Here is a 19485-nt window from a genome sequence, read left to right as displayed (position 1 = left end):
ATTTAAATGTTACAACATCAGGTTCAGCTTGTTGAGAAATTTTTCCTGAATCTGAAATTTCTCCCTCAGACAAAACCTCCCTCCTGGCCCCTTCAGATTGGTGTGAGGGTATGTCAGAAACGTTATCATCAGCGTCCTCTTGCTCTTCAGTGTTTAAAACAGAGCAATCGCGCTTTCTCTGATAAGTAGGCATTTTAGATCAAATATTTGCAATAGAATTATCCATAACAGCCGTTAATTGTTGCATGGTAATAAGTATTGGCGCACTAGATGTACTAGGGGCCTCTTGTGTGGGCAAAACTGGTGTAGACACAGAAGGGGATGATGCAGTACCATGCTTACTCCCCTCATCTGAAGAATCATCTTGGGCAATATTATTATCTGTGGCATCATTGTCCCTACTTTGTTTGGACACTATGTCACAATTATCACATATATTTAAATGGGGAGACACATTGGCTTTCATACATATAGAACATCGCTTATCTGATGGTTCAGACATGTTAAACAGGCTTAAACTTGTCAACAAAGCACAAAAAACGTTTTAAAATAAAACCGTTACTGTCACTTTAAATTTTAAACAGAACACACTTTATTACTGAATATGCGAAAAAGCATGAAGCAATTGTTCAAAATTCACCAAAATTTCACCACAGTGTCTTAAAGCCTTAAAAGTATTGCACACCAAATTTGACCCTTAAAATAACGGAACCGGAGCCGTTTTTACATTTAACCCCTATACAGTCCCAGGTATCTGCTTTGCTGAGACCCAACCAAGCCCAGAGGGGAATAAGATACCAAATGACGCCTTCTATAAGCTTTTTCAGTGGTTCTTAGCTCCTCACACATGCATCTGCATGCCTTGCTTTCCAAAAACAACTGCGCATTAGTGGCGCGAAAATGAGGCTCTGCCTATGCCTAGAGAAGGCCCCCATCTGAAAAAGGTGTCCATACAGTGCCTGCCGTTTTTTAACAACAATCCCCAAGATTATAATAATTATAAAGAGTTATAATCTGCCAAATATGCTTAGCAAAGTAATCGTTTTAGCCCAGAAAAATGTCTACCAGTTTTTTAAGCCCTTATAAAGCCCTTTATTCTTTTACTTAATCTAAGAAAATGGCTTACCGGTCCCCATAGGGAAAATGACAGCCTTCCAGCATTACAAAGTCTTGTTAGAAATGTGGCCAGTCATACCTCAGGCAGAAAAGTCTGCCAACTGCTTCCCCCAACTGAAGTTACTTCATCTCAACAGTCCTGTGTGGAAACAGCAATCGATTTTAGTAACGTTTGCTAAAATCATCTTCCTCTTACAAACAGAAATCTTCTTCTCTTTTCTGTTTCAGAGTAAATAGTACATACCAGCACTATTTTAAAATAACAAACACTTGATTGAAGAATAAAAACTACATTTAAACACCAAAAAACTCTTAGCCATCTCCGTGGAGATGTTGCCTGTGCAACGGCAAAGAGAATGACTGGGGTAGGCGGAGCCTAGGAGGGATCATGTGACCAGCTTTGCTGGGCTCTTTGCCATTTCCTGTTGGGGAAGAGAATATCCCACAAGTAAGGATGACGCCGTGGACCGGACACACCTATGTTGGAGAAATTGATTATTCATATGCATTATCCCAAATAATGAAACTGACTGTCTGAAATAAGGAATATTGATCATCCTGAATCAAGGCAAATATAAGTTTAAAGACATATATTTAGAACTTTATAAATAAAGTGCCCAACCATAGCTTAGAGTGTCACAGAAAATAAGACTTACTTACCCCAGGACACTCATCTACATATAGTAGATAGCCAAACCAGTACTGAAACGAGAATCAGTAGAGGTAATGGTACATAAGAGTATATCGTCGATCTGAAAAGGGAGGTAAGAGATTAATCTCTACGACCGATAACAGAGAACCTATGAAATAGATCCCGTAGAAGGAGACCACTGAATTCAAATAGGCAATACTCTCTTCACATCCCTCTGACATTCACTGCACACAGAGGAAAACCGGGCTCCAGCCTGCTGCGAAGCGCATATCAACGTAGAATCTAGCACAAACTTACTTCACCACCTCCACGGGAGGCAAAGTTTGTAAAACTGAATTGTGGGTGTGGTGAGGGGTGTATTTGTAGGCATTTTGAGGTTTGGGAAACTTTGCCCCTCCTGGTAGGAATGTATATCACATACGTCATTAGCTCATGGACTCTTGCTAATTACATGAAAGAAATGCAATTTCTCATAAATTTTATACTCTGCAGCAGGTATAACAAGTCATTGAAAATACATTCATATAAAAACAATTTTACAGTGTACTGTCCCTTTAAGTACTATGTAACTGTTATTCTATATAGTGGATCCCTTTAAAGAGAGCAACTGTCTGCATACTTAAACTTAAACGCAGTACAATTACTTTGGAGGAAATCAAGATGGCGATGACGACATGGGACAAGAAAATGCTACGGGTACTAGATCACTATCTTCTTAAATTGGAATAAGAGCTGTTATCATAGTTTGCAGAAACCAGAAGCTGATTAGTGGGTAAGGTGGTAGAGTTTTGTATACCTAGCCTTACTGGACTATAACAATGAGAAGCTGGAACAGAGTCTCCAACTTTAAGAGCTGAGCTTCCCGTGGACATGTCGGTTATGTAAGCTACCACCTTGGCGACTTATTCACCATAGACCTGTATATTTGAGTACCGCTACTCTCACTACTATTTTGAGACTTTGGCGATAGGTTTTATTTAGCAAACATTTAACTCCTTCGATAAGACTGAGTAATGTCTACTGGATTGGGGAATCCCAGCATGGCCAAGTAGCCGCTAGAAGAAGCAGTGTTGGTTAGATATGAGTGCATTATACTTGCAGATTTGTCCTACAAGCCTTTAGATCTGGGACATAATTGCTACTTTGAGGGACATATCTTTATCAACCCTCCTATTGCAGCCTGTGTAATTGTGCTCATTCTATTATGCTATGCGTTTTCTTCGGCTTGTACCATGGAACCATGTTGCCATGATAAGTCCTGAAGTGTCTTTGCTTAGGACGACTTGTTTTGAAAGAAATTATGCTGCCCATTTTACTGGATATAGTGCATTACTTTGTATTGGTTTTCTATAGCTTTGTACCACTTATTTTCTGGGCAGTTTATGAACATTTCTGTCAATTAGATTCTTTACAGGTTGATCTAACATGCTATATTATCTACCTTTTTGACTATATTACACATTAGACTCTCTCTCTCATACACACACACACACACACACTGTGTTACTTGTTATGTTCATTCTAAGATTACCGGATAATAGGTCATTTTAGTTCTATATATTTAAAAATATAAATAGGTGAGAATTGTTTTGTGTAATCCTGTTTGTAATGGGTTGTTTTGATTATACACTTATTTTACTTATTATTTATTATCAGGTATTTGTAGAGCGCCAACAGATTCCGCAGCGCTGACTTATGTCATTTAAATGCTTAAATTGAACCTGTACGACACCAATAGGAATTGCACTGCATATTTCTTACATGTTTAAGCCATAAATGCATGTTCTATAGTTTTCATTTCATCTGCAATTAAAAAAATTTTTGCATAAATTTTTTTTTTAATATTTTAACTGTTACTTCTTATGTCTGCTATAGATATAAGCCTACATTGTCTCTTTAAAAGTAGCAAACAGTCAAGTCAGTTTTCTATAGAATGCAAGATTATATTTACATTATAAACACTTCATCACAATTAACAAATTTTAGTAGCTAAATTTGGAATCTGCTAAACACTGCATATAAATAAATACAGTATGGTCTTTAACTCTATAAACAGAAATGGTAAGTTAAGACAACATATAAGAAGCAAGGATAATCAATATATTTACTCACCCACACACACTTTCTTTTTTATTTGAATCTGTCTCAGAAATAGTACTCTGTTTAGGTTCACTATTCTCTGAATCTAAAGGTGCTTCAGTTATAATTTCTGTATTAGTTTCTGTAACAGTTTCCACAGTCTCAGAAGTATCAGCATTCACCTTCTTATCCAACACCGCAGTACCTCTGCGCTGCACCTGGAACAAATCACTGCAGAGTTAGCGGTTCAGTGAATAGGGTTACATAATACATAATAAGGTTTAGTGTGTTCAGCCAGAGCCACCATACGTCTTATAGCAAAGTCACTGTGCAAGGGACTAAAATAGTCTATGGAGGTAGACAGATCTGGTCTGAAAAGGAAACCGTTTTAACATTTGATGTGCTTGCAAACATTTTTAGCTAGTAAGTGCATTTATTTTGGCGTGCTTGCTCCATGTTTTAATAAATTTATGTGAATCGGAGTTGCAATCTCTTAGATTCAAGTTTTACTACCATACTCCATTGGCTTTGAAGAACATCCGATAAACAAATGAGCAGCAACTCAGCATCACTGGGAGACATTTTAAATAATAACTTGAAAAAACAAACAAAAAAAAAAACAGATTTTATAGTGACATTTGCAAGTATACTTTTTTTTTATAGAAGTTTTTTTTACAAGACTTGTTTATTCTTTATTGCTTATTTATTAGTAATACTTCTTACCACATTTGTATATGTGATACATCAATATATAACTGTGCTTATAGAAGACAATTGTTTTTATTTTTTTATTAAGGATTTCCCTGAGGGATTTTATAGTTTTTTGTTTGTTATGTAGTTATATAATATCACATTTCAACAGATGTTCAAAGTACAGTGCACTATAAAATTAGTTTCCCCTTTAATGTATTACCAATAACTTGTTATACCAGTTCCAGAGTTTACAATTTATGGGAAAGTATTAGCCTAGGTTTGTCTTTGCATATGAAATATATCCGATAATTGAAACCACAACACAATTGTGCGGAGTTTGTAGGAAGAGATTGCCTCCTTGTCTTATCTAAATATTTACATAAAGTCCTCATCATATTTCTCACTGTTTACCCAATTCTTAAATTTTTTTTTTTAAATGTTTGTACCTCTGACACACCTCCCCACTGGGAGCATGATTTCATCTAAACTTTCTAGTTTGCTCTCCTTTCCTATAACTAATACTTAAGTACTGAAATGTTTAGTATATGTGGGGGTAGAAGAGGCAAAAACAGCTATATCAAATGCCAAACACAAAATTTATGCTTACATGATAAATTAATTTTTCATGATGGGAGCCCACAAGCCATTACATGTGGGATTAAATGGACCTGAAACTCAAAATGTTCCCTTTGTGATTCAGATAGAGCATACAATTTTAAACAACTTACCAATTTATTTTGATCTAATTTGCTTAATTCCCTAGGTATCCTTTATTGAAGCAGCAACGTACTACTGGGAACTAACTCTACACATTCGGTGAGCAGGTAACAAGAGGCATATATGTGCAGCCACCAATCAGCAGCTCCTGAGCCTACCTAGGTATCCTTTTCAACAAAGGATACTGAGAGAACAGACATAAATTGTAAAGTTTTTTTAAAATGACTTGTTCTAACTGAATCATGTGTTTCATATCCCTTTAAAATCCAGTCCTATATAAGCAAGCAAAACACCCCACATAACAGAACTTTAATCCCTCCCTCTTTCCCATGATTCCTTAGCCATACATATGGCCACGAGAAACTAAAGTAGGAGAGGAAAAGCAGGGTAAAAAGTGCAAACTTGTAATGCCACCAACTGTTATGGAAAAACAATGGTGATTCTCATAGACCCTCTCACCATCATGAAAAAAAAAAGCCTAAATTTAATTTTCTTTCACAAGATGGTGCAAGTCCACGAGCCATCACATGTTGGATCCTATACCTAAGCTGTGAAATATACAAGACCACCATGAAAACAAAATTTATGCTTACCTGATAAAATTCTCTCTTTCCGGATATGGTGAGTCCACGACGTTATCAATTACTAGTGGGAATATCTCTCCTGTCCAGCAGGAGGCGGCAAAGAGCACCACAGCAAAGCTGTTAAATATCACTCCCCTTCCCATAATCCCCAGTCATTCGACGAAGGGAAATGGAAAAATGAACAACACAAAGGTGTAGAGGTGCCTGACGTTTAGTAAAAAATAACTGTCTTAAATATAAGGGTGGGGTCTTTATCAAGATATTTATCAAGTAAGCATACATTTTGTTTTCTTTCCTAAGATATGGTGAGTCCACGACATCATCAATTACTAGTGGGAACCAATACCCAAACTAGAGGACACTGATGACTAGGAAGGGAAAGACAGGTGGACCTAAACAGAAGGCACCACCACTTGAAGAACCTTCCTCCCATAAAGAGGCCTCAGCTGAGGCAAAAGTATGAAAGTAATAAAAAAAAAATGAAAAAGTATGCAGAGAGGACCAATTTGCAGCCTTGCAAATCTGTTCCACAGAAGCTTCATTTTTAAAAGCCCAGGAAGACGAGACAGACCTAGTAGAATGAGCTGTAACTCTCTCAGGAGGCTGCTGTCCAGCAGTCTCATAAGCAAAACAAATCATACTTCTCAACCAAAAGGAAAGTAGCAGTAGCCTTCTGACCCTTACGCTATCCCGAGAAACAAACAAAAAGGGTAGAAGACTGGTGAAAATCCTTAGTCGCCTGTAAATAGAATTTTAAATCACGCACTACATCCAAGTTGTGCAACAGACGCTCCTTATGAGAAGGATTGGGACAGAGAGAAGGAACAACAATTTTCTGATTAATATTCCTAACTGAAACGACCATAGGAAGAAAACCCAACCTAGTATGTAGGACCACCTTATCTGCATGAAAGATAAGGTAAGGAGAATCATACAGCAAAGCCGAGAGTACTGAAACTCTCCTCGCAGAAGAAATAGCAACAAGAAACAAAACATTCAAGATAATAATTTAATAATAAATGTATTCAGATAGAGAATACTATTTTTAAAAAGTTACCAATTTTCTTCAACATCTACATTATCAGAAAATGTTTCATTCTCATGTTATTCTTTGTTAAAGAGATACCGAGGTAGGTAGCGTGGACATGCCTGAAGCACTACAGGACAGGAAATAGTGCTGCCATCTAGTGCTCCTGCTAATGTATAACATTGTTGCAAAACTGCTGCTATATAGTGCTGCAGACACGTGCACACTCGAGCTTACATTTCTACTTTTCAAATAAGGATAACAAGAAAACGAAGAAAATATGATAATAGAAGTAAATTAGAAAGTTGTTTAAAATGTTATGTTCTGTCTAAATCATGAAAGAAACAAAAATTGGGTTTTACGTCTCTTTAATCCCTTAAGGACCAAGGACGTACGCCCTCAAAAAAAAAACAAAATGTATGCTTACCTGATAAATTTCTCTCTCTTGTGGTGTATCCAGTCCACGGGTTCATCCATTACTTGTGGGATATTCTCCTTCCCAACAGGAAGTTGCAAGGACACCCACAGCAGAGCTGTCTATATAGCTCCTCCCCTAACCCCCACCTCCAGTCATTCGACCAAAGACAAGTAAGAAAAAGGAGAAACTATAGGGTGCAGTGGTGACTGTAGTTTAAAAAATAAAAACACCTGCCTTAAAGTGACAGGGCGGGCCGTGGACTGGATACACCACAAGAGAAAGAAATTTATCAGGTAAGCATGAATTTTGTTTTCTCTTGTAAGGTGTATCCAGTCCACGGGTTCATCCATTACTTGTGGGATACCAATACCAAAGCTTTAGGACTAGGATGAAGGGAGGGACAAGGCAGGTACTTAAACAGAAGGCACCACTGCCTGTAAGACCTTTCTCCAAAAAATAGCCTCCAAAGAAGCAAAAGTATCAAATTTGTAGAATTTAGAAAAAGTATGAAGCGAAGACCAAGTCGCCGCCTTACAAATCTGTTCAACAGAGGCCTCATGTTTAAAAGCCCATGTGGAAGCTACCGCTCTAGTAGAATGAGCTGTAATTCTTTCAGGAGGCTGCTGGCCAGCAGTCTCATAAGCTAAACGAATTATGCTTCTTAGCCAAAAAGAAAGAGAAGTTGCCGAAGCCTTTTGGCCTCTCCTCTTTCCAGAGTAGACAACAAACAATGCACATGTTTGATGAAAATCCTTAGTAGCTTGCAAATAAAACTTTAAAGCACGAACCACGTCAAGATTGTGTAACAGACGTTCCTTCTTTGAAGAAGGATTAGGACACAGTGACGGAACAACAATTTCCTGATTGATATTCCTATTAGATACTACCTTAGGAAGAAACCCAGGTTTGGTACGCAAAACTACCTTATCTGCATGGAAGATCAGATAAGGGGAATCACACGGCAAGGCAGATAACTCTGAAACTCTTCGAGCCAAAGAGATAGCTACTAAAAACAGAACTTTCCAAGATAAAAGCTTGATATCTATGGAATGCAAGGGTTCAAACGGAACCCCTTGAAGAACCTTAAGAACTAAATTTAAACTCCAGTTCTGGTTTGCCCCATAATTGAATCAGCTGGGCAAATACCTCCGGATGGAGCTCCCACTCCCCCGGATGAAAAGTCTGCCGACTTAGAAAGTCCGCCTCCCAGTTCTCTACTCCTGGGATATGGATAGCAGATAGATGGCAAGAGTGAACCTCCGCCCATAGAATTATCTTTGAAACTTCCATCATTGCCAGGGGACTCCTTGTTCCCCCCTGATGGTTGATATAGGCTACAGTCGTGATATTGTCCGACTGAAATCTGATGAACTTGACCGCAGCTAGCTGAGGCCAAGCCTGAAGAGCATTGAATATCGCTCTGAGTTCCAGAATGTTTATCGGAAGGAGGGCTTCCTCCTGAGTCCAGACCTCAGGGAGTTCCAGACCGCACCCCAGCCCAGAAGGCTGGCATCTGTCGTCACTATAGTCCACTCTGGCCTGCGGAAACACATTCCCCTGGACAGGTGGACCCGAGATAACCACCAGAGAAGAGAATCCCTGGTCTTTTGATCCAGATTTAACAGAGGAGACAAATCTGTGTAGTCCCCATTCCACTGATTGAGCATGCAAAGTTGCAGTGGTCTGAGATGTAGGCAGGCAAATGGAACTATGTCCATTGCCGCTACCATTAGGCTGATCATTTCCATACACTGAGCCACTGACGGCCGAGAAGTGGAATGAAGAACACGGCAGGAAGTTAGAAGCTTTGATAACCTGACCTCCCTCAGAAAAATCTTCATTTCTACTGAATCTACTGAAGGGAGAAAGAGAACTCTTTTCTCTGTTCACTTTCCACCCGTGAGACCTCAGAAAGGCTTTTGAAAAGTCGACGCCTGAATCAGAATGTCGTCTAGGTAAGGAGCCACTGCTATGCCCCGCGGCCTTAGGACCGCCAGAAGGGACCCTAGAACCTTTGTAAAGACTCTTGGCGCCATGGCTAACCCGAAGGGAAGAGCCACAAACTGGTAATGCCTGTCTAGGAAGGCGAACCTTAGGAACTGATGATGCTCTCTGTGAATCGGAATGTGGAGATAAGCATCCTTTAAGTCCACGGTAGTCATATATTGACCCTCCTGGATCATAGGGAGGATGGTTCGGATTGTCTCCATTTTGAAGGATGGGACCCTGAGAAATTTGTTTAGGATCTTGAGATCCAAGATTGGTCTGAAAGTTCCCTCTCTTTTGGGAACTAAATACAGGTTTGAATAGAAACCCTGTCCCTGTTCCTCTCTTGGAACTGGGCGGATCACTCCCATAACCAGTAGGTCTTGAACGCAACGTAAGAATGCCTCTCTCTTATCTGGTTTGCAGATAATTGTGAGAGATGAAATGTCCCCTTTGGAGATTAACACTAAATAATATTAACATGAGTATTACCCTGTTTTGTAAGCATGATCCCAGTCGTTAAATCACTGCATCAGGCTTACCTCAAATACACAAGGCTCTGTCAGCATTTTCTAGAACTTATTCATCTCTCTAGAAATAAAAATACTGAACATACCTCAAAGCAGGTAATTTGCAGACCGTTCCCCAACTGAAGTTTTCCCATATTCTTCAGTTATGTGTGAGAACAGCAATGGACCTTAGTTACAAACCGCTAAGATCAACCTAAAGGCAGAATTCTTCATCTAATTTCTGCCTGAGAGTAAAACAGTACAATGCCGGTACCGTTTAAAAATAAACTCTTGATTGAAGGTAACACTACACTAAGTCACCACTATATCTCTTGATACTTCCCTTGTCGAGAGTTGCAAGAGAATGACTGGAGGGGGGGGGGGGGGGTTAGGGGGGAGCTATACAGACAGCTCTGCTGTGGGTGTCCTCTTGCAACTTCCTGTTGGGAAGGAGAATATCCCACAAGTAATGGATGAACCCGTGGACTGGATACACCTTACAAGAGAAATACACTTAACGACCGAGGACTTATGGCGTACGTCCTTGGTCTTGGAAAGCGGTGGAAGCGATCCCGATGGCTTCCAGCCGCTTTCCGGTTATTGCAGTGATGCCTCGATATCAGAGCATCCTGCAATAACCCTCCTTGGCCATCCGATGCAGAGAGCCACCCTATGGCCCTCTCTGCACCGGACATCGAAGGCCGGTATCGTTGGTGGGTGGGAGCCAGTCTGGGAGGCGCGTGGGCGGCCATCGAAGCATCTGCTGATGCAAGAGGTGGGTGGGATCGCCGAGGGTACACACGCACGGACGGACGGACTGACTCGCGCGTACACTACAGAATTTTTTTTAAAATAAAGTGGGGTAAAATGTTATTAAAAACAGCATCTAAGGGATCTGGGAGGGGGGTTGTTCTTTTGGGGGGAAGCTACACTACAGAATTTTTTTTGGTAAACTGGGTACTGGCAGACAGCTGCCAGTACTTAAGATGGCTCCCAATAAGGTAGAGGGCGAGGGTTAGAGAGCTGTTTGGGAGGGGGGGGATCAGGGAGGTTGGGGGGCTAAGGAGGTAGCCTACACATCAGCATATGTAAATATGCTTAAAAAAAAAATTAAGATACCTTTTATTTTAGTACAGGCAGACTTTCTGCCAGTACTTAAGATGGCGGGGACAATTGTGGGGTGGGGGAGGGAAGAGAGCTGTTTGGGAGGGATCAGTGGGTGTGATGTGTCAGGTGGGCGGATGATCTCTACACTAAAGCTAAAATTAACCCTGCAAGCTCCCTACAAGCTACCTAATTAACCCCTTAAATGCTAGACATACACGTGATGCACAGCGGCATTTAGTGGCCTTCTAATTACCAAAAAGCAATGCCAAAGCCATATATGTCTGCTATTTCTGAACAAAGGGGATCACAGAGAAGCATTTACAACCATTTGTGCCATAATTGCACAAGCTGTTTGTAAATAATTTCAGTGCGAAACCTAAAGTTTGTGAAAAAGTGAACTTTTTTTTTTATTTGATCGCATTTGGTGGTGAAATGGTGGCATGAAATATACCAAGATGGGCCTAGATCAGTACTTGGGGTTGTCTACTACACTAAAGCTAAAATTAACCCTAGAAGTTCTCTACATGCTCCCTAATTAACCCCTTCACTGCTGGGCATAATACACGTGTGGTGTGCAGTGGCATTTAGCAGCCTTCTAATTACCAAAAAGCAATGCCAAAGCCATATATGTCTGCTATTTCTGAACAAAGGGGATCTCAGAGAAGATTTTACAACTATTTGTGCCATAATTGCACAAGTTGTTTGCAAATAATTTCAGTGAGAAACCTAAAGTTTGTAAAAAAAAAAATTAAAAAAGTGAACTTTTTTTTTATTTGATCTCATTTGGCAGTGAAATGGTGGCATGAAATATACCAAAATGGGCCTAGATCAATACTTTGGGATGTCTTCTAAAAAAATATATACATGTCAAGGGATATAAAGGGATTCCTGAAAGATATCAGTGTCCCAATGTAACTAGCGCTAACTTTGAAAAAAAGTGGTTTGGAAATAGCAAAGTGCTACTTGTATTTATTGCCCTATAACTTGCAAAAAAAAGCAAAGAACATGTAAACATTGGGTATTTCTAAACTCAGGACAAAATTTATCAACTATTTAGCATGGGTGTTTTTTGGTAGTTGTAGATGTGTAACAGATTTTGGGGGTCAAAGTTAGAAAAAAGTTTTTTTTTTTTCCATTTTTCCTCATATTTTATATATTTTTTTTATAGTAAATTATAAGATATGATGAAAATAATGGTATCTTTAGAAAGTCCATTTAATTGCGAGAAAAACGGTATATAATATGTGTGGGTACAGTAAATGAGTAAGAGGAAAATTACAGCTAAACACAAACACAGACGGACAGAAAATGGAAAAGTGCTGTGGTCATTAAGGGGGTAACATCAATAAAAAGGTATTTACGCCATACCTTATGGTAAATTTTCCGAGTAACAGGTTTGCGAGCTTGAATCATAGTCTCAATGACCGACTCAGAAAAACCACGCTTAGACAAAACTAAGTGTTCAATCTCCAAGCAGTCAGTTTCAGGGAAACGAGATTTGGATGGAAGAAAGGACCTCGAGTTATAAGATCCTTCCTTAGAAGCAACCTCCAAGGAGGCAGAGATGACATGTTCACTAGGTCTACATACCAGATCCTGCATGGCCATGCAGGAGTTATTAGAATTACGGACACTCTCTCCTGTTTGATACGAGCAATGACTCGTGAAAGGAGAGCAAACGGGGGAAACTGATAAACTAGACCGAACCCCCAAGGCATCGCCAGAGCATCTATCAGAGCTGCCTGCGGATCTCTTGACCTTGAACTGTACCTTGGAAGCTTGGCGTTCTGTCGAAACGCCAACAGATCCAACTCTGGCACCCTCCATTTGAGGGTTAACCTGGAGAACACCTCTGGATGGAGAGCCCACTCCCCTGGATGAAACGTCTGTCTGCTCAGAAAATCTGCTTCCCAATTGTTGACTCCTGAAATGTGGATGGCAGATGGACAACAATCGTGAGCTTCTGCCCACTGAATAATTCGAGCCACCTACCTCATGGCTAAGAAACTCAGAGTTCCTCCCTGATGGTTGATGTAAGCCACTGAGGTGATATTTTCTGACTGAAATCTGAAAAAGCGGGCTAAAGCCAACTGAGGCCAAGTAAACAGAGAATTGTAAATCGCTCTTAACACCAAGATGTTAGGGGAGAGCAGACTCCTCCCGAGTCCATAATCCCTGCGCCTTTAACAAGTCCCAGACTGCTCCCCAGCCTAGCAGGCTGGCATCCGTGGTCACAATCACTCAAGAAGGTCTCTAGAAACATGTGCCCTGAGACAGATGTTCCTGAGAAAACCACCACGGAAGAGAGTTTCTCGTTAACACATCTAGATCTATCCTCTGGGACAGATCCAAATGGTTTTCGTTCCATTGCCCGAGCATGCATAATAGCAAAGCTCTCAAATGGAATCAAGCAAAAGGAATGATGTCCATGGAAGCGACGATCAACCCAATTACTTCCATACATTGGGCTACAGATGGCTGAACAGTAGACTGAAGAGAGAGGCAAGCAGGGAGAATTTTGGATTTCCTGACCTCTGTCAGAAAAATCTTCAGATAGGGAATCTATTATAGTCCCTCAAAACACTACCCTTATAGCTGGAACATGGGAATTCTTTCCCAGATTCACTTTCCATCCGTGGAAACTTAGAAAAGACAACAAGATCTCTGTATAGGAGCTTGCTTGTTGAAAAGATGGCGCCTGAACTAAAATGTTGTCTAAGTAAGGTGCCACTGCAATTCCCCGAGACCTGATCACTGCCAAGAGAGCCCCCAGAACCTTGGAAAAAATTCTGGGAGCTTTAGCAAGGCCAAATGGAAGAGCCACAAAATGAAAATGCTCGTCTAGAAAAGCGAATCTCAGAAATTTTTGATGGTCCCTGTGAATAGGGACATGAAGATATGCGTCCTTCAGGTCTATGGTCATCATGAACTGACCTTCCAGGACCAAAGGAAGAATGGACCGAATGGTCTCCATTTTGAAGGATGACACCCTGAGAAACTTGTTGAGACACTTCAGGTCTAAAATGGGACGAAAAACAGAATTTATGCTTACCTGATAAATTACTTTCTCCAACGGTGTGTCCGGTCCACGGCGTCATCCTTACTTGTGGGAATATCTCTTCCCCAACAGGAAATGGCAGAGTCCCAGCAAAGCTGGCCATATAGTCCCTCCTAGGCTCCGCCCACCCCAGTCATTCGACCGACGGACAGGAGGAAAAAATAGGAGAAACCATAGGGTGCCGTGGTGACTGTAGTTAGAGAAAATAATTCATCAAACCTGATTAAAAAACCAGGGCGGGCCGTGGACCGGACACACCGTTGGAGAAAGTAATTTATCAGGTAAGCATAAATTCTGTTTTCTCCAACATTGGTGTGTCCGGTCCACGGCGTCATCCTTACTTGTGGGAACCAATACCAAAGCTTTAGGACACGGATGAAGGGAGGGAGCAAATCAGGTTACCTAAACGGAAGGCACCACGGTTTGCAAAACCTTTCTCCCAAAAATAGCCTCCGAAGAAGCAAAAGTATCAAATTTGTAAAATTTGGCAAGAGTGTGCAGTGAAGACCAAGTCGCTGCCTTACATATCTGATCAACAGAAGCCTCGTTCTTGAAGGCCCATGTGGAAGCCACAGCCCTAGTGGAGTGAGCTGTGATTCTTTCAGGAGGCTGCCGTCCGGCAGTCTCATAAGCCAATCTGATGATGCTTTTAAGCCAAAAGGAAAGAGGTAGAAGTTGCTTTTTGACCTCTCCTTTTACCAGAATAGACGACAAACAGAGAAGATGTTTGTCTGAACTCTTTTGTAGCTTCTAAGTAGAATTTTAGAGCACGGACTACATCTAAATTGTGTAGCAAACGTTCCTTCTTTGAAACTGGATTCGGACACAAAGAAGGTACAACTATCTCCTGGTTAATATTCTTGTTGGAAACAACCTTTAGAAGAAAACCAGGCTTAGTACGCAAAACAACCTTATCTGAATGGAACACCAGATAGGGCGGAGTACACTGCAGAGCAGATAACTCAGAAACTCTTCTAGCAGAAGAAATAGCAACCAAAAACAAAACTTTCCAAGATAACAACTTAATATCTATGGAATGTAAAGGTTCAAACGGAACCCCTTGAAGAACTGAAAGAACTAGATTTAAACTCCAGGGAGGAGTCAAAGGTCTGTAAACAGGCTTGATCCTAACCAGAGCCTGAACAAATGCTTGAACATCTGGCACAGCTGCCAGTCGTTTGTGTAGTAAGACAGATAAGGCAGAAATCTGTCCCTTTAGAGAACTTGCAGATAATCCTTTATCCAAACCTTCTTGTAGAAAGGAAAGGATCTTAGGAATCTTTATCTTATTCCATGGGAATCCCTTGGATTCACACCAGCAGATATATCTTTTCCATATTTTATGGTAAATTTTTCTAGTTACCGGTTTTCTGGCTTGAACCAGAGTATCTATCACAGAATCAAGCGTTCAATCTCCAAGCCGTCAGCTGGAGGGAGACCAGATTTGGATGTTCGAATGGACCCTGAACAAGAAGGTCCTGTCTCAAAGGTAGCTTCCATGGTGGAGCCGATGACATATTCACCAGGTCTGCATACCAAGTCCTGCGTGGCCACGCAGGAGCTATCAAGATCACCGAGGCCCTCTCCTGCTTGATCCTGGCTACCAGCCTGGGAATGAGAGGAAACGGTGGAAACACATAAGCTAGGTTGAAGATCCAAGGCGCTACTAGTGCATCCACTATAGTCGCCTTGGGATCCCTGGATCTGGACCCGTAGCAAGGAACCTTGAAGTTCTGACGAGACGCCATCAGATCTATGTCTGGAATGCCCCATAATTGGGTCAACTGGGCAAATATCTCCGGGTGGAGTTCCCACTCCCCCGGATGGAAAGTCTGACGACTCAGATAATCCGCCTCCCAGTTTTCCACTCCTGGGATGTGGATCGCAGATAGGTGACAGGAGTGATCCTCCGCCCATTGTATTATTTTGGTCACTTCTTTCATCGCCAGGGAACTCCTTGTTCCCCCCTGATGATTGATATAAGCAACAGTCGTCATGTTGTCTGATTGGAATCTTATAAATCTGGCCTTTGCTAGCTGAGGCCAAGCCCTGAGAGCATTGAATATCGCTCTTAGTTCCAGAATGTTTATCGGGAGAAGAGACTCTTCCCGAGACCATAGTCCCTGAGCTTTCAGGGATTCCCAGACCGCGCCCCAGCCCACTAGACTGGCGTTGGTCGTGACGATGACCCACTCTGGTCTGCGGAAGCTCATTCCCTGGGATAGGTGGTCCAGGGTTAGCCACCAACGGAGTGAATCTCTGGTCTTCTGACCTACTTGAATCACTGGAGACAAGTCTGTATAGTCCCCATTACACTGTTTCAGCATGCACAGTTGTAATGGTCTTAGACGAATTCGCGCAAAAGGAACAATGTCCATTGCTGCAACCATCAACCCTACTACTTCCATGCACTGAGCTATGGAAGGACGTGGAACTGAATGAAGAACTTGACAAGCGTTTAGAAGTTTTGACTTTCTGACATCTGTCAGAAAAATCCTCATTTCTAAACAATCTATTATTGTTCCCAAGAAGGGAACTCTTGTCGACGGAGACAGAGAACTTTTTTCTATGTTCACCTTCCACCCGTGAGATCTGAGAAAGGCCAGAACAAAGTCTGTATGAGCCTTTGCCTTTGAAAGGGACGACGCTTGTATTAGAATGTCGTCCAAGTATGGTACTACTGCAATGCCCCTCGGTCTTAAAACCGCTAGAAGGGACCCGAGTACCTTTGTGAAAATCCTTGGAGCAGTGGCTAACCCGAATGGGAGGGCCACAAACTGGCAATGTTTGTCCAGAAAGGCGAACCTTAGGAACTGATGATGTTCTTTGTGGATAGGAATATGTAGGTACGCATCCTTTAGATCCACGGTAGTCATAAATTGACCTTCCTGGATTGTAGGTAGAATCGTTCGAATGGTTTCCATTTTGAACGCTGGTACTCTTGAGAAATTTGTTTAGGATTTTTAAATCCAGAATTGGTCTGAAGGTTCCCTCTTTTTTGGGAACCACGAACAGATTTGAGTAAAATCCCATTCCTTGTTCCTTTATTGGAACTGGGTGTATCACTCCCATCTTTAACAGGTCTTCTACACCAGTGTTTTTCAACCAGTGTGCCATGGCACACTAATGTGCCGTGAGAGATCCTCAGGTGTGCCACGGCAGACTGACAATAGTGTGACATATTTTTTAAACTTTGCTTGTTTTTTACTCCTAGTGCAGGGGTAGTTTGCAGGAGGCATGGCATAACAGCACAATACATACAGTATGTGTGTGTTTGTGTGTATGTGTAAATATATATGCTGTATTAGGCTACAATGTGTGATTTTTTTAAAATTTTGGGATGGTGGTGTGCCACAGGATTTTTTAATGTAAAAAAGTGTGCCACGGCAAAAAAAAGGTTAAAAATCACTGTTCTACACAATGTAAGAATGCCTGTCTCTTTATTTGGTTTGAGGATAAGTGAGAAATGTGAAACCTTCCCCTTGGGGGTAGTTCCTTGAATTCCAGAAGATAACCCTGAGAAACTATTTCTAGCGTCCAGGGATCTTGAACATCTCTTGCTCAAGCCTGAGCAAAGAGAGAGAGTCTGCCCCCCACTAGATCCGGTCCCGGATCGGGGGCTACTCCTTCATGCTGTTTTGTTAGCAGCAGCAGGTTTCTTGGCCTGCTTACCCTTGTTCCAGCCTTGCATCGGTTTCCAGGCTGGTTTGGTCTGTGAAGCATTACCCTCTTGCTTAGAGGATGCAGAATTAGAGGCCGGTCCGTTCATGAAATTACGAAAGGAACGAAAATTAGACTTATTCTTGGCTTTGAAAGGCCTATCTTGTGGGAGGGCGTGGCCCTTTCCCCCAGTGATGTCTGAGATAATCTCTTTCAATTCTGGCCCAAAGAGAGTTTTACCCTTGAAGGGGATATTAAGCAATTTTGTCTTGGATGATACATCCGCTGACCAAGACTTTAGCCAAAGCGCTCTGCGCGTCACAATTGCAAACCCTGAATTTTTCGCCGCTAATCTAGCTAATTGCAAAGCGGCATCTAAAATAAAAGAATTAGCCAACTTAAGTGCGTGAACTCTGTCCATAACCTCCTCATATGGAGTCTCTCTACTGAGCGACTTTTCTAGTTCCTCGAACCAGAACCACGCTGCTGTAGTGACAGGAACAATGCACGAAATGGGTTGCAGAAGGTAACCTTGCTGTACAAAAATCTTTTTAAGCAAACCCTCCAATTTTTTATCCATAGGATCTTTGAAAGCACAATTATCCTCGATAGGAATAGTAGTTTCTACTCTACTTGTTTAGAGTAGAAACTGCCCCCTCGACCTTAGGGACTGTCTGCCATAAGTCCTTTCTGGGGTCGACCATAAGAAATAATTTCTTAAATATAGGAGGGGGGACAAAAGGTATGCCAGGCTTCTCCCACTCCTTATTCACTATGTCCGCCACCCTCTTGGGTATAGGAAAAGCATCGGGGTGCACCGGGACCTCTAGGAACTTGTCCATCTTGCATAATTTTTCTGGGATGACCAGGTTGTCACAATCATCCAGAGTAGATAACACCTCCTTAAGCAGTGTGCGGAGATGCTCTAATTTAAACTTAAATGTCACAACATCAGGTTCAGCCTGTTGAGACATTTTTCCTGAATCTGAAATTTCCCCATCTGACAAAACCTCCCTCATGGCCCCTTCAGATTGGTGTGAGGGTATGACAGAGCAATTATCATCAGCGCCCTCTTGCTCATCAGTGTTTAAAACAGAGCAATCGGGCTTTCTCTGATATGCAGGCATTTTGGATAAAATATTTGCTATGGAGTTATCCATTACTGCCGTCAATTGTTGCATAGTAATAAGCATTGGCGCGCTAGAAGTACTAGGGGCCTCCTGCGTGGGCAAAACTGGTATAGACACAGAAGGAGATAATGTAGAACCATGTCTTCTCCCTTCATCTGATGAATCATCTTGGGCAACTTCATTATCTGTGGCAGTACTGTCCTTACTTTGTTTGGACGCTATGGCACAATTATCACACAATTTTGAAGGGGGAGACACATTGACTTTCATACATATAGAACATAGCTTATCTGAAGGTACAGACATGTTAAATAGGCTTAAACTTGTCAATAAAGCACAAAAACCGTTTTAAAACAAAACCGTTACTGTCTCTTTAAATTTTAAACAGAGCACACTTTATTACTGAATATGTGAAAAAATATGAAGGAGTTGTTCACAATTTACCAAATTTTCACCACAGTGTCTTAAAGCATTCAAAGTATTGCACACCAATTTTCAGAGCTTTAACCCTTAAAATAACGAAACCGGAGCCGGTTACAGTTTTAACCCCTCTACAGTCCCAGCTACAGCCTTTGCTGCGACTTTACCAAACCCAGGGGGGAATACGATACCAAATGAAGCCTTCTAGGAACTTTTCCAACTACTTTCAGATCCTCACACATGCATCTGCATGTGTTGCTCTCAAAAGTAACTGCGCAGTAATGGCGCGAAAATGAGGCTCAGCCTACAACTGGGAAGGCCCTTCCTGA

At 41.4% G+C, this 19485-nt stretch overlaps 1 protein-coding gene across 1 annotated transcript in view; it reads right to left on the bottom strand.

Annotated features, from left to right (window-relative positions):
- The window catches only part of NSUN2 (NOP2/Sun RNA methyltransferase 2), a 232377-nt gene that overhangs the window by 115922 nt on the left and 96970 nt on the right, over positions 1-19485 (bottom strand). The window contains exon 13 of the mRNA XM_053714578.1: positions 3881-4065. Coding sequence (XP_053570553.1) covers positions 3881-4065 — 185 coding nt within the window. The remainder of the gene's footprint in view (positions 1-3880; positions 4066-19485) is intronic.

This window comes from Bombina bombina, chromosome 5 (genome assembly GCF_027579735.1).
Source record: "Bombina bombina isolate aBomBom1 chromosome 5, aBomBom1.pri, whole genome shotgun sequence".
Classification (NCBI taxonomy): domain Eukaryota; kingdom Metazoa; phylum Chordata; class Amphibia; order Anura; family Bombinatoridae; genus Bombina; species Bombina bombina.
The sequence above is the reverse complement of the archived record's forward strand: the minus strand, read 5'-3'. Positions and strand labels throughout refer to the sequence as shown.